The sequence below is a fragment of the Chiloscyllium plagiosum genome, unplaced genomic scaffold, assembly GCF_037043375.1.
Source record: "Chiloscyllium plagiosum isolate Xiang-an unplaced genomic scaffold, Cpla_swu_hap1 HiC_scaffold_9, whole genome shotgun sequence".
Classification (NCBI taxonomy): domain Eukaryota; kingdom Metazoa; phylum Chordata; class Chondrichthyes; order Orectolobiformes; family Hemiscylliidae; genus Chiloscyllium; species Chiloscyllium plagiosum.
In genome coordinates this window covers 100,554,754-100,568,536 of record NW_028270147.1, presented here as the reverse complement: position 1 = coordinate 100,568,536, position 13,783 = coordinate 100,554,754, and the positions used below count along the sequence as shown (strand labels likewise).

General features: G+C 40.9%; 1 protein-coding gene across 2 annotated transcripts in view; it reads left to right on the top strand.

Moving 5' to 3' along the window:
* LOC122554081 (rab GTPase-activating protein 1-like) overlaps positions 1–13,783 on the top strand; it is a 496,968-nt gene that overhangs the window by 107,167 nt on the left and 376,018 nt on the right. For both annotated transcript variants that reach the window (XM_087990933.1, XM_087990934.1), the window contains exons 6-9: positions 4,263–4,420; positions 5,764–5,874; positions 11,319–11,385; positions 13,124–13,226. In XM_087990933.1, coding sequence (XP_087847059.1) covers positions 4,263–4,420; positions 5,764–5,874; positions 11,319–11,385; positions 13,124–13,226 — 439 coding nt within the window. The remainder of the gene's footprint in view (positions 1–4,262; positions 4,421–5,763; positions 5,875–11,318; positions 11,386–13,123; positions 13,227–13,783) is intronic.

The following is a 13,783-nucleotide window of genomic DNA, read 5'->3' as shown; positions in this document are numbered from 1 at the left end:
CAGTTCTCCCTTATCTGTTCTACTCACTGGAACCTCAAAAAAACTTGAGGTTTGTCAAACATGATTTCCTTTTCAGTTATCTATATTGACTGTGTCTAATCGCATTGACATTTTCTAAGTGCCCTGTTATTGCATCCTTTATAGTAGACTAACATTTTACTTTGCAGACTAACTGGATTATTACTCCCTTTTCTCTACCTTCCAACCTTTTTTAAACAGTGGGTTACATTTGCCACCCTCCAATTCAATCTGGAGACAACAAATGCGTCCAGAGTATCCATAGACACCTCCTTTAGTAACCTGGAGATTGTCAGTCCTTGGGGATTTATCAGCTTTCATTATCATTGATTTCTCCAGCACTATTTAAATTAATTATTAATTTCTTCCACTTCCTCCTTCCCAATGGACCCTTAGTTCCCTAGTATTTTGGAAGTTAATTGTGCTGCCTTCTGTGAAAACAGAACTAAAGTAGTTATTTAATTGCTCTGTCATTTCCTTGTCAATTCTCACACTGTTAAGGACCTACATTTGTCTTCGTGATCCTTTTTTTCACATATTTGTAGCAGCCCTTACAGTTGCATTTATGTTCCTTTCCAAGTTTATTCTCAATTCTCTCCTCTTGGTCCTCTTTTGCTGAAACTGTTCCCAATTCTCAAGTTTGGCACTTTTTCTAATAACTTTGTGACTCCTCTTTGGATCTAATACTATCCCTAATTTCTTTTATTAGCCATTTATCTTGTAATTTTGCACCAGATACAAATGTGCAACTGGTGCAATGCATGCATTTATTCCTTAAAAGTGTATCTACTATCATGCCTTTTAATGATGTTACCTAATCTATTGCAACCAACTGAGAGTATGGTTCTCCTCATGGGAGAGTCTAGGATCAGGGGTATTGTCTCTGTGTAAAGGGCCGTCAATTTAAGACTAAGATGAGGAATTTCATCTCCCAGAGATTGTGTCTTTGGAATTCCTTACCACAGAGCTATGGGGGCAGAGTCCTTGTGTATGTTGTGGGCGGCACGGTGGCACAGTGGTTAGCACTGCTGCCTCACAGCGCCTGAGACCCGGGTTCAATTCCCGCCTCAGGCAACTGACTGTGTGGAGTTTGCACGTTCTCCCCGTGTCTGCGTGGGTTTCCTCCGGGTGCTCCGGTTTCCTCCCACAGTCCAAAGATGTGCAGGTCAGGTGAATTGGCCATGCTAAATTGCCTGTAGTGTTAGGTAAGGGGTAAATGTAGGGGTATGGGTGGGTTGCGCTACGGCGGGTCGGTGTGGACTTGTTGGGCCGAAGGGCCTGTTTCCACACTGTGTAATGTAATCTAATCTAATTAAGGGCTGAGATAGATTCTTGACCATTAGTGGAATAAAGGTTGTGGAGAAAATGAAGGAAGCTGGATGTGAGGGGTATTGGATCAGCCACAATCCCAATGAAAGGCTCGAGGGTCAATTCCTGCTCCAATTTCTTGGGTTTTATAGAGAGGCTCAATAATGCCAGATGTGAAAGTATAATTTCCATCGCTTTGTATTCCAGCTGACATGAGATAAATGCTAATATTCCAATAGCCTGTGTGCTGATTATCAGTATTTCCTGTAAGTAGACCCCACTCTCTCCTCACTTCCAATTCTCAGCTTCATGCTGTTTCAGAAATGCAGTGATGTATCTTGGGCCGAAAGTGAGTGAGCTCATATTTTTCAACAATTTATTTCAACTGCTGCAGTTTTGCCACTTGTTTAGCTTATTAGTGTCTTGTTACAGAAATACTTGCTTTGGCCATCCACACAATTGTGTTACTGGAAAATGAAGATCTACAGCTCCATATTCTTTTATTTAAGTCAAGAGATATAGTGAAAAGCTGATCAAATTCCATGGAGATGCTGAGAGTCACATTCTGTCAATTTGACTATGTGCGCTATCAATTCTGGAGCGCCAGTTAACTTGGTTGGCTGGACAACGGGTGACTATACCTTTAATTAATTCCCTATTTATGTCAATTAGTTGCCTCCAATTCCATGAGCTGACGGTCTGCAATGTAGAATCACAATGCATTCTGAAGGTCCATGTTGGTAATATCCCCAGACATTCCCTTATTGACCATGTCAATGATTTCTTAAAATATTCACCTCTGTTTAAATGCGATCCACCCATTGCAAATCTATACGGCCTCCCTCTCTGATCAGTTCCTATTTGTCTTTGTGTTGAGTCACTTTGCACCCACTAGCAGATTCTAGAAACTTGACTTCACATCCTTTGGGGAAATTACAGCATGTCCTGTGTGACACTGTCTTTCCAATGGTCTTCACACCTCTCCTGCCTTACTGAAGGGTGTATAGAAATCCCTGAGCTTGTGACATAATGACTCACTATGACCTTTCCAGTACAGAAATCTACTGTTTGGAGATCCCAATTGTCTGGAAAGTTTTTAGAGCAGACACAGGGCACACAATAGAACTTAGAACATTATAGCGCAGTACAGGCCTTTTAGCCCTCGATGTTGTGACGAACTGTGGAACCAGGCTGAAGCCAATCTAACCTACACTATTCCATTCTCATCCACATGCCATTTAAATGCCCATAAAGTTGGCGAGTCTACAACTGTTGCAGTGTGCTCCACGCCCCTACTACTCTCTGAGTAAAGAAACTACCTCGGACGCCTGTCCTATATCTATCACCCCTCCATTTAAATTTGTCCCCTCGTGGTGGCCATCACCATCTGAGGAAAATGGCTCTCACTGTCCACCCTCTCAAACCCTCTGATTATCTTATACATCTCAATTAAGTCACTTCTCAACCTTCTCTCTAACTCACAACATTGTTTTAGTGCACTATTTTGGGAGAGGAAACATGCAGTATTTTGATGAGTGAAACAATTTTTATTCCTGCTTTAAAATATTTTGTCTTTTTTAAGGGCTTCAAATAAATATTTATTCACAATGCTTTCTGGTTAAGCGAATGGTTTTCAACTTCCGTTTTGGTTAAGGAATCCTCCAGTATATTGTGAAATTCGGTGGAACTTACACCCTTCCTCCTTGTTTCCCATTATATAAAGCAAATACAAACAAGACTGCGCATCAGTTGATGGAAGTGCAAACACTTTTTAAGGATTAATGTTATTATTAATTTTTATTAAATGCATTTTGCAGCAAACATACTTTGGATTTTTTTTATTGGTGACTTTACTGGGGTTTGTGTGGGCTGACAGCAGCTCCCTTTAATAGACTCGCTGGTGGTTGTAGCACTGTCACTGAGACCAAGCTTTGCTAGAGCCCAGCGTGTGAGTGCAGAGAGTTGGAACGCTAATGGAAAATTTGAAACTGGATGCACGGAAAGTTTGAGCAGTTTGAACATTAGTGTAGAAAGTGTTCGAACAGTTTGAAAAGTAAGTGCAGAGTGTGTGTTTGAGCATTTTGAGTGTGTTCAAGTTGTTTGGAGATATGTCACCTTTAATGTGACTTTTAATTTTTGGGGGGAAAAACCCTGTAATGGTGAGAGAAACACCCAAACAGAGAGTCTGTAATTTATGTGTAATTTCTTTTAGGAATGCATTTGTTTAACTCTGAGGTTATGGGGAACCCTGTTTGAATGAACCTTGGTTAGACCATTCTGGTGTAATTCTAGAATTTATTTTGGTGTCAGATCTGACATCAGCCTACACTTTGGGGATGATAGATAATTCTGTTGGCAAAATCTCCAACTTGTTTCCACCTTTGACGCATATGTTAAATCAGTGCTGATCGGAACCTGTTTTCCTTATTTTGTATCCCTCGATATCCTTCCCAACAAACCTGTGCCAGTCTGCACTCAAAGTTTCCATGAATCTCCTATAACCTTAGCTTTTTGTCAGAGAATGGTCTGGTTTCAGACTACTTTGTGTGAAAATGTACTCCCTGACATCAGCCCTGATTTTCCTGCCTCTAATTTTAAAGTGATACATGGTTTTTAACTGAGAAAATCTTTGCTGACCTTCCACCCAAGCAACAAAAGTTATGGTCATAAACACCACAGTCTGATCACTACTGTACTCAACAGTATATGAGCCTAGATATGTGAGTAACCCGCATAACTTAACCCTTTCAATCCTGGGGAATCTGTTCTGCACCCCCTCCAAGGTCAGTATCTCCTTCATGAGGTGTGGAGGCCAGAACTGAACCCAGAATTCCAGGTGGGAGTCTAAGCAAATTTGAAAAGTAACTTTGTAGAAGAGAGCATTGCAATTGTAGCAGACAAGTTAAATTTGCATGCTTCCCCTGCATTTTCTCCAGGTCAGCCGCATCCTGTACAGTTTTGCCACTGCTTTTCGTCGATCTTCTAAACAATCGACAGAAGTGAAAGACATGTGCGATGCCAGTCCTGAGAAGGACACCTACAACTTCACTGTCTCTCTTGAAGTGAAGGAAGATGATGGAAAAGGCAATTTCAGGTGAGAATTTGAAGGATAGGCAATTTCAAAGTGGAAGCAGGGTGATGGTACTTTGGTTCAGAGACCCCCTCTGCCAAATCTTTAAAGGTATGGTGCAGTGAGAGTTATTTGTAATACTGCATTGCCATTCCATCATTAATGAGTCTTAAGGTTTTCCTCGACCTATATTCAGTGCATTTTGCAGCCTGTCGAAGCAGTTTATGATTCCTTAATACAACAAGCCCAGCAGTTAATTATTGCAAATACACCCGAACAGCAATGAAATAAATGACCAGATCATCCATTTGAATTAAGATGGCTGAGCAATAGTTTTGGATGGACATTAGGGAGAACCAACTGCTCACATAATGTGGACATGCCATGAAAAATCCCCCACTAAAATAATGTAATGGGGGATTTTTCCATTCATCCAAGAGGACAGATGGTACCTCAGTTCAGTTTCCAACAGTGGAGAATTTGAGGAACGGGTGTATATGTATAACTCTTCTTCAGTAGAGTGTCAGCCTAGATTTTAGTGTGAAGTAATGTTTTGAAATTAATAATTCTTAAGATAGAATCCAGTTGCTTTAAGGCCAACCCTTACCTTTTAACACTAATTTGTATTAGAAAAAGATCCTGGACTATGGAAATCATTCTAATTAAGAAAACTAGTTCAAAAGGCAATGTCATGCATGAGTAGGAGCAAATTACTGCACATGTTGGAATCTGTACCGAAAACAACAAATGTTGGAGATCATAGTGGGTCAGGCAAGATCCATGGAGAGAAGGCAAGCTAACATTTCGAGTCTAGATGACTCTTCATTGGAACTGAAGTGAAGTGTGGAGGGGCAGCATCTATGCTATAGTTTTGTGTGTGTGGGGGAGGGTGTAGAGTGCTAGTGGAGAAAAGATTTTGATCGTTCAGATTAAGCGATCAGATCACTTCATCTGAAGTATCAGCATCTTTCCTCTCCCCCCCCCCCCCACTCCCGGACTCTGCACCCACCCCCAACTATAGTATAAAAGCTGCCGCTTCCACACTTAGCTCTGATGAAGAGTCATCTCGATTTGAAATGTTAGATTGCTCCCTGTCCATGGATACTGTCTGACCTGCTGTGATCTCCAGCATTTGTTGTTTTCAATGTTAAAAATGACATGTTGGTGATTCTCTTTGTGTCTGATGCAGGGGAGAGGACGTTGATTTGATCCTTTCTGAAGTGACCTCTTTCAGTTGTTTCACGAGTGAACTAACATTCATGGCATGTGCACACCTTGCAATCTCTGCTCTTATGGTAAATTACCTTTACTCGTGTTGTTATGACAAGCGAAGCAAGAAACTAAAATAATTACTACTCTCTTCACAGTGCTGTACCGAAAGACAGAGAGAAACTGTATTTTAAGTTGCGACAGGGAATAGAGAAGAAATTGATCATCACTGTGCAGCAAACATCGAATTGTGAACTTGCTGTTGAGCGGTATGCTTATTAACTTACTTTTTTGAAATAAGGCCTTTAAATGGATTGAAATCAGCTACTTTGTCGGGAAGTTGGCAGACTTTCTCTGGTTTTATAACCTTTGTCAGTCTCACATGTGATGATATTGTATGAAGTCTTCTCCTGCCCATGTGTTTGTTCTTCATGGGCATGGCCTGACTAAAAATGAGCAGGCTAATTGACTGACCCATCCTTCCTGGCACCCAAATATCTGCAGCTGCAGTATAGGTTACGAGTTAGCTCATGCTGTGTGAACTGCGAATGATTATGTTTCCTCCTAGCCCCTCATATCCCTTGCACAACATGGTGATTTGCGACATTGCTGGTCTGGTTGAGGTCAGGTGATCCAGTAGCTTCTGGAATTGAACTTCATATGTACTTGAGCCTGGCCTGTGCAGCATAATTACAGCTTTAACGAATGGAGCTACAAGTGTGCCAACTGTTCAAAATTTTCAGAATGTATTTTCCTAGCTTGTTAGGACATTACAGCTGAGGCTTGCCGACCAGAGTCGTTGATTCAGTTGGTATTTAGTTGATGGACTTTGGTATGGGACTGCAGCTGCCCTCGATATCCCTGCATTCGGGAGGAAAGCTTCACCTAGGGTCTTCACTTTCAATTGGTCTTCAACTATATCTGTTCATGTCATATGAATACTGTGCACTCTTGCATGTGTCCTGTACCCAGATCAGCTGCTACCTGTTAAGTCCTCTTTGGTGATAGACTTTAATGTTGTATGAGTGTGAAAGTTTCCTGGATGCCATCCTAACAGTTACTGGGACTACCTATTTGCGCTGTCCAGTGCGAGATTGTTCCAGTACTTTAGAGTCCACATAAAGAATTTCCTACAATCAATTTGATTTACTCTCTGAATTAATACAACTGTAATCTCAATATTTAAAAGCACTCTGGCAAAATGAGATGCAGTCGAGAAATCCTCTTTGAAGCTGATTATTCTTTCCCTCTGGGTTTAAAATTAAATTTATTCAGAACTTCAATTGAAGCTATTCACTAACCTAATTAAGTGCTCTTTCCCAAATGGATTTGTTAAAAATATACTTTGGGGGTGGGGTGGGGTGGGTTCCTAGAGAGTGTGGAATGTATTCTGAGATGACTATACTCACACTCGCTCTGCAATGAATCAATATGGCACACAAGATAACATTTATAACTTAGTTTACGTTTTGTTTTCAGAGGTTTGTGTAAAAGTTTTCAATAGAATGCTGTTTCCAGTACACACTTTTCAACGAACTGCCCCTAAATTAATCTTTCAATTGAATTATAATCATTAGCTTTATTAGAATATGTACTTGCCTTTCTTATGGCCTTCTTTATACTTATCGCACATCAGGTAGCAGCAGAAGAAATTATTGTGGTTTAAGGGTAAGTCGGCTAAGATTGCACCACGTGAATGTAGATCATAGGAGAGAGGGATAAAGAAAATACTTTGATTTTTACAGTGCCTTCTCATATTCTCAGGATGACTGAGTGAACTGCATATCCAATTAATCACTTTTTAAAATTTCATCAGCTGTCTTTCATGTAAATGTACAAGATCTTAAAATTGAGATAGAAGTTAAATCTGATTTGGTTGTTGAATTTGGGAGAGGAATGTTTCCCATTCAGGCCAACCAGTTCACGTTCCACCTATCCATTCTCATCTAAATTTAGTGTCATAACCTTTGAGAACCTTCTCCATCATGTTCCTTTTTAGTCTCCTCTGAAATATATCAATTCAATTCACTTCTCTTCAACCATGCTCTGTGAAACCAAATGTTTCCTATGTTGTCAACTTTCTTTTTGGAAGATGGTGATTTGTGCCATCGCAATCAACTCTGTCTCCTCTGTTGTGTTAATGCTCTACAGGGAAACTGTAATGTCCGGTTCAGGGCATAAGTCTGAGCAAAATGTATAGAAACCCCAAATGTCTGGGATCCACCCCTTAGTCTCTCCTGGTGAGAGAAAAGAGCACAAAACACCATGTTTAGCAACAGGTTTGTTGTAGGAGTTGCTGGAAAACTGACGTATGTAGACATGAATCAGCCATTGGGCTCCATTTCAGATTTCGTTGTCAGAGTTTTAATCCCTCAGCCTTCAGTCAATCCATCCACTGGAGATATCCTCCAGGCACTGAGGCTATTCATTCATATTTGGAGTTGGCTTTGAGAGTGTCAAGGTCTGTCCACATGCTAGTGATCTAATATGATGCCATCCTGGGGACCAAACCACCTCGAGGTTCCGCTGGGAGCTGTGAGGGGCCCATTTTCCACATTGCCACGAGGAGGTGATGCGGAAGTTAAAAAAGTCTGTGTCCTGAGACGGACAGACTTAGATATTTTTCCTACTTTGCTATTAAGCTGTGGGAAACAAGCTAGTTACACACAAGCAGAGGGCATGCTAACTCCCTTCGTCCACACCCAAGATGGATCACATTGACCTGTTCTAATAGCCAGTGGCATCGAAAGGTAAGGAACTAAGGGTTGTGTAGGGTATTCAGATGCAGAACTCAATTAATGGTGGATTGTTAGAAAGGCTGAATGAGTGCCACCATTTCTTGTGTAATCACTGTGAAGGGACATTAAGAATTCCCACAGTGTGTAAAGAGTTTGCCATGGCATGATCATTTTGATCTCTGCTCCTTCTGTTTACAGACTATTTGTACTCACCTGACGTGGACTAAATCCTGATTTTTCAGCAAACTTTGCCCTTGACTATCTGTCATTAGATGCAGCAGTCCTTTCAGATGTGGCAGGGCCAGTTGTGGTGTGTTGAAATGCTGTTTCAGTAATCTGTGCCACACCTTACTGGAATAGTGCGTTGGAAATTGAATCCACTTTTCCTGGAGTCAGCACTAACATTAAAAGTTAATGAAATTATCAAAAATCTCATTTTAACCAGACTTACCTAGGATAAATACAGATCTCGCTCAGATTCCTTCAGTAATGGTAAGAATAACCCCTAGCTTTAACAAAAACAGTAAAAGAGCAGGATTTCTAATTTTTGTATCTCAAAAACTTAACCCTTTTTATAAATTATCGTCACACAAAAATATCACAAGTTGGGGAAAGTAAAGGACAGCGCAGTTCTGCATCACCAGTTCAAATCTCAAATAAGATGGATTGGTTTCACTATCCTTTTGATTCTTTACTGATACCTCAATGTTACCTGCACAGTGGTGATCAGTCTGTAGATCAGTGGTGGCTTGGCTGAACCCATTGTCTTTTTTTGTCATCTTTGGATCTAAGTATTGTTTCTTTGTGTAGCCAAATGCAGTGTTTCTGTATTTGTTTTGATTCAAAATTGGAGAAGCCAATATAACAGAAAAGGGAGAGAGAAAAATTGGTAGTCATCTTCTGGAGATTGCCTTTCTGTTTCACTCCCTCACATTCTGTGTTAAACAGCATTTTGACCATTCAGAGGGTCGTTACTATGCTGAACTCTCCTGAACCCATGACAAACTGTTCCACTTTGTCTGATTAGATTAGATTAGATTAGATTACAGTGTGGAAACAGGCCCTTCGGCCCAACAAGTCCACACCGACCCGCCGAAGCGAAACCCACCCATACCCCTACATTTACCCCTTACCTAACACTACGGGCAATTTAATATGGCCAATTCACCTGACCCTGCACATCTTTGTGATGTGGGAGGAAACCGGAGCACCCGGAGGAAACCCACGCAGACACGGGGAGAACGTGCAAACTCCACACAGTCAGTCGCCTGAGTCGGGAATTGAACCCGGGTATCTAGCGCTGTGAGGCAGCAGTGCTAACCACTGTGCCACCGTGCTGCCCACTAAGAGAGCCCGTCTGGACTCTCTCTCTCTCCACATATATCCGTTAGTTTCCCTTGATTCCACAAAGCTGCAAACAAATCCTTGTACATTCCCCACTTTTTAAAACAGTGTACATCTTCTCATTTTCAATCCATCGTCTAAAAAATAGTAAATCTAGAAGATCAGATTGCACCCACCAAACATCACACTTCCGGTCCCTTCTACAACCTGACCCACTTTCATTTCGTTATGTGTAACATAAGTCAGAAGATTGATTATTATCCAGACTGTGAAGAGGAAAATCTGTCTCTGAATTATCACCTCAAGAACGATCAGCTGCTGGTATTTGAAAAAGGCAAATGTTTTCCTCCTAAATGATTTAACTCTCATTGGATTATAACCCCTTGTTCTGGCCTTGAGAGCATATGGGTTTTCTCTTTTTTTAACCTCATCAAATCTGTGAGTCATTTAACCAATGTGATCAAAAATCCCTTTAATCCTGCATACTAAATAAATCCCAGTTTATTCTAAACAATTGTTCATAATTTAATCCTTTCACTCAGTTTAATTTAAGAAAATCTGAATAATAGTATATCATTACAACTGAGATTGAGGACTGCACAGATTCCGTTCCTGTCCCACTCCTCCACTGGTCCTAACAAATTTTATATATAATCAGGGTGATAATTAGGCCAGTTACACAAGTTTTAAACTGTGGCTAGTTTCAGATTACAAACAAGTCAGCCAGGTTTCCTGTGAAAACTAACAAATTTATTATGAATAAAACTTGCTCAAGCAAACATACAAAGATTGTTGCCAGAAAAAAAGGATTAGACTGTGAGATCATAAATATGAGATATTCCAAATGGCATAATTCATTAGAAAATTATGGGTAACAGATAACCAAAGATTGGATACCCAAAATGCATGTCAAACAGCAAATATTCCTTCTCTGCACTGAACTATTACTGGTGCAGAGGTTCTCCTGAGCACCTCTCAAGACTTGCCCTGAAGCCTCACTCCACAAAGATATACAACTGCTCTAGGACTTGACTGGGCCCCCTGTGCACAGAAACTGTGTAGTTCAATTTTCTAACTATAATTAATTCGTCATAAGGAGGGGATGTTTGCCAATGATTGCATAATGTTCAGCACCATTTGTGACTACTCAGATATTGAAGCAATCCATAATCAAATGCAATAAGATCTGGACAGGCTTGGGCTGAAAAGTGGCAATTAACTGTTTAATGTTAATCATGGGATAATGGAAGGTAAATCTTTAATTCTGTATTACTTAATTCCACCACTAGATGCCATCCTGGTCAGAGGAAATCTCAGTAATCAATGTAGTCGGATATGAAATTGAGCTGTTTCTGATTTGTCAGCTTCACAACATTTTGCTGATAATGCAAGCAATGGTTTGAACTTGTGAATGAAAATGTTAACTGATATTAGAGTGGGATGTGGCTGTGATTGAGTTGTTGAAGTGACAAAAAAAAACACACCTTATGACCGAAAGTAGGCGATATTCTTCATCACTTGTGCGTAGGTACAGATTTTGTCATACAATTTGACAGTGTGAAGCGTTTAGGCCTCATGTTTCCCGCTGTGTGTGAAGTGTTGACTGATGTGTAGTATTTTGCCTTTTGCAGATGTTTTGGCATGCTCCTTAGTCCAGGGAAAAATGTGCGGAACAGCGACATGCATTTGCTTGACATGGTGAGTTTGGGGGATAAACAGTTTTATCTTTGAAGTTGTGATAAATGGCTGAACAGACGTAGGTCAAGGAGGATTCTGCAGTTGGTGGGAAAGGCTGACACGCTAACTCGATAAGCTCCTTTGTTTTGAATTTGTTTATGGTGGGGATGGGTGGTGTTGCTGGCTAGGCCAGCGGTTATTGCACATGCCAGCTGTTAAATGTCAGCCACATTGCTGTGGGTCTATGCGTGAGTCAGACCAGTAAGGATGGCAGCTTTCCTTCCCTCGAGGGCATTAAAGATCCAGATGAATCCAGGGGGCCACTAACAATAGTCACATGACTGTCATGAGGCTAGCATTTCATTCTAGATTTATATTCAATTCAAATTTCACCGTCTGCTCTGGTGGATATTAAACCCTTGTCCTCAGAATCTTCACTTGTATTTCTGGATTAATAGGCAAAAGTGAGGACTGCAGATACTGGAAACCCTCCTCAGATGCTGCCTGACCTGCTGTGCTTTTCCAGCACCACTCTAATCTAATTTCTGGATTAATAGTCCAGTGACATTAGCACCAAGCCACAACCACCTCGAGTTCGATGATATCTTGTGAAATAAGGTGATGTGAACACTACAGCTGATAGTATTCCTGCCTTTTGAATTAGAAGGTTTGGGCTCATGCCCCACTACAGAGGCTCAAACACATTATCTAATCTAGACCAGCTTTACAGCAAAGCATTGAGGGAATGCAATACTGTCAGAAGTGCTGTCTTTCTAATGACTTGTTAAGCTGATTTCTCGTCAGCTCCCTCAAGTGAATTTAAAAGGTTTAAATTGTCATTGTTTAGAGCTGGAGGGTTCTCCCCTATGTCCTAGCTAATGCTTGTCCTTCAAACCATCACTAAAGACACATTATCTCTTCTATATCATGTTACCTGTGCAATCCTGCTGCATGTGGTTTGACAGCACATTCTCTACATTTCAGTAGAGACTGCATTTTTTTAAAAAAGCAACAGTAGCTGTGAAGTGCTTTGGGATGTTCTCAGGAAGTTGTTGTGTTTCCTATATTTGTAACTAAATCAGCACCACAGTAGAAGACAGGATGAATCATGACCGAAAACAGACAGGACGACAGCTCTGGATGACGTCAGCATAAATAAACACCAACTGTGTGGATGTAAGCCCCTGTCAAAGGACAGGGGCTGTCACACCACCTCACAGGGATTGAGACCTTCCAGACCTCCAGCCAGTGAAATCCTCCTATTTACAAAACAAGAGCTTATATTCTGACCTAAACTGCAGAGACGTTAAACAAATATTGTATGTCTGACACAAATGTCACTTGTATGACTATGTATTGGTGACTGACCGGCACATTAACAATTTTTAAAAAAGTGATCTCTCAGTCCAAGTTTCATTCTGGGTTCTCACCTGACAGCTTGCACCATTATCTGGAATCATAATGATTGTACAATGAATGCAGGTTGGCACTGCAGGTACAGCAAGTATTTTGGAAGGGAAATGACAGGCTGGCATTATTCGAAGGGGTCTGGAGTACAAGAATAAGAAAGTCTTGCTGGAAATGCATGATGGTAGTGATTTGGTGACATCACACCCTCGAGTCTAGCTCCTTGAATCATGGTGTATCTGTGTAAAACTTCAAAGGCCTGATGCTGTTTTGAGGAACTTATTTTCTGGGACTTGACAAAGTATCTACCTCCTTTCTGGCTGCTCATTTTGTTTTTTCTGTTTTTACTCAGGAATCCATGGGAAAGAGTGTTGATGGCAAGTCCTATGTAATCATAGGAATATGGAACCCTAGTGGTCCTGCATTTCAGGCTCTAAATGAGGAGACTCCTAAAGGTATTTTTCAGTTCAAAACTACTTGTTTAATCTACCAACCGAAATGGGCAATCAGTGATTGAGGAAGGGGCTTTGTGAGTGTGACATTTCCTTACTGACTGAAGAGGAGGTGGTGCTTGGATGGGATTTCTCTGGAACTGAAGGAAGCACAAAGTGGAGGAGAGGTCGTAATGGGCTGTATGTTGATGACAGAGTAAAAGAGACTGAGTGGAAATAGGGTATTCTCGGACCAAAGGAAAGAGGAAACCTGAGTTATGGACGGTCTGGACACAGTTGGAGATCAGAAGTAAGGAAAAACTGTGATGGGAAAAACATTCTAAGTTGAATTGTTTCCCACATTGGTGTGTCATAGTAGCTTGTGAAAGAAGCTTGAGCTTTGGATGGATTATTAACTAAATCCGTTCAAGGCCGGTAAATGCTGCGTAATAAAGCTGGAAAGTATAACTGCATGTTGACAACAATCTGTGGAAAAGCAGAGAGGTTGGGATCACGAGGCTCGGGCTTGCGGACTAGTCCAGAGTATGATGGAAAGGACCAACGTAGTGTTATTGTTTACC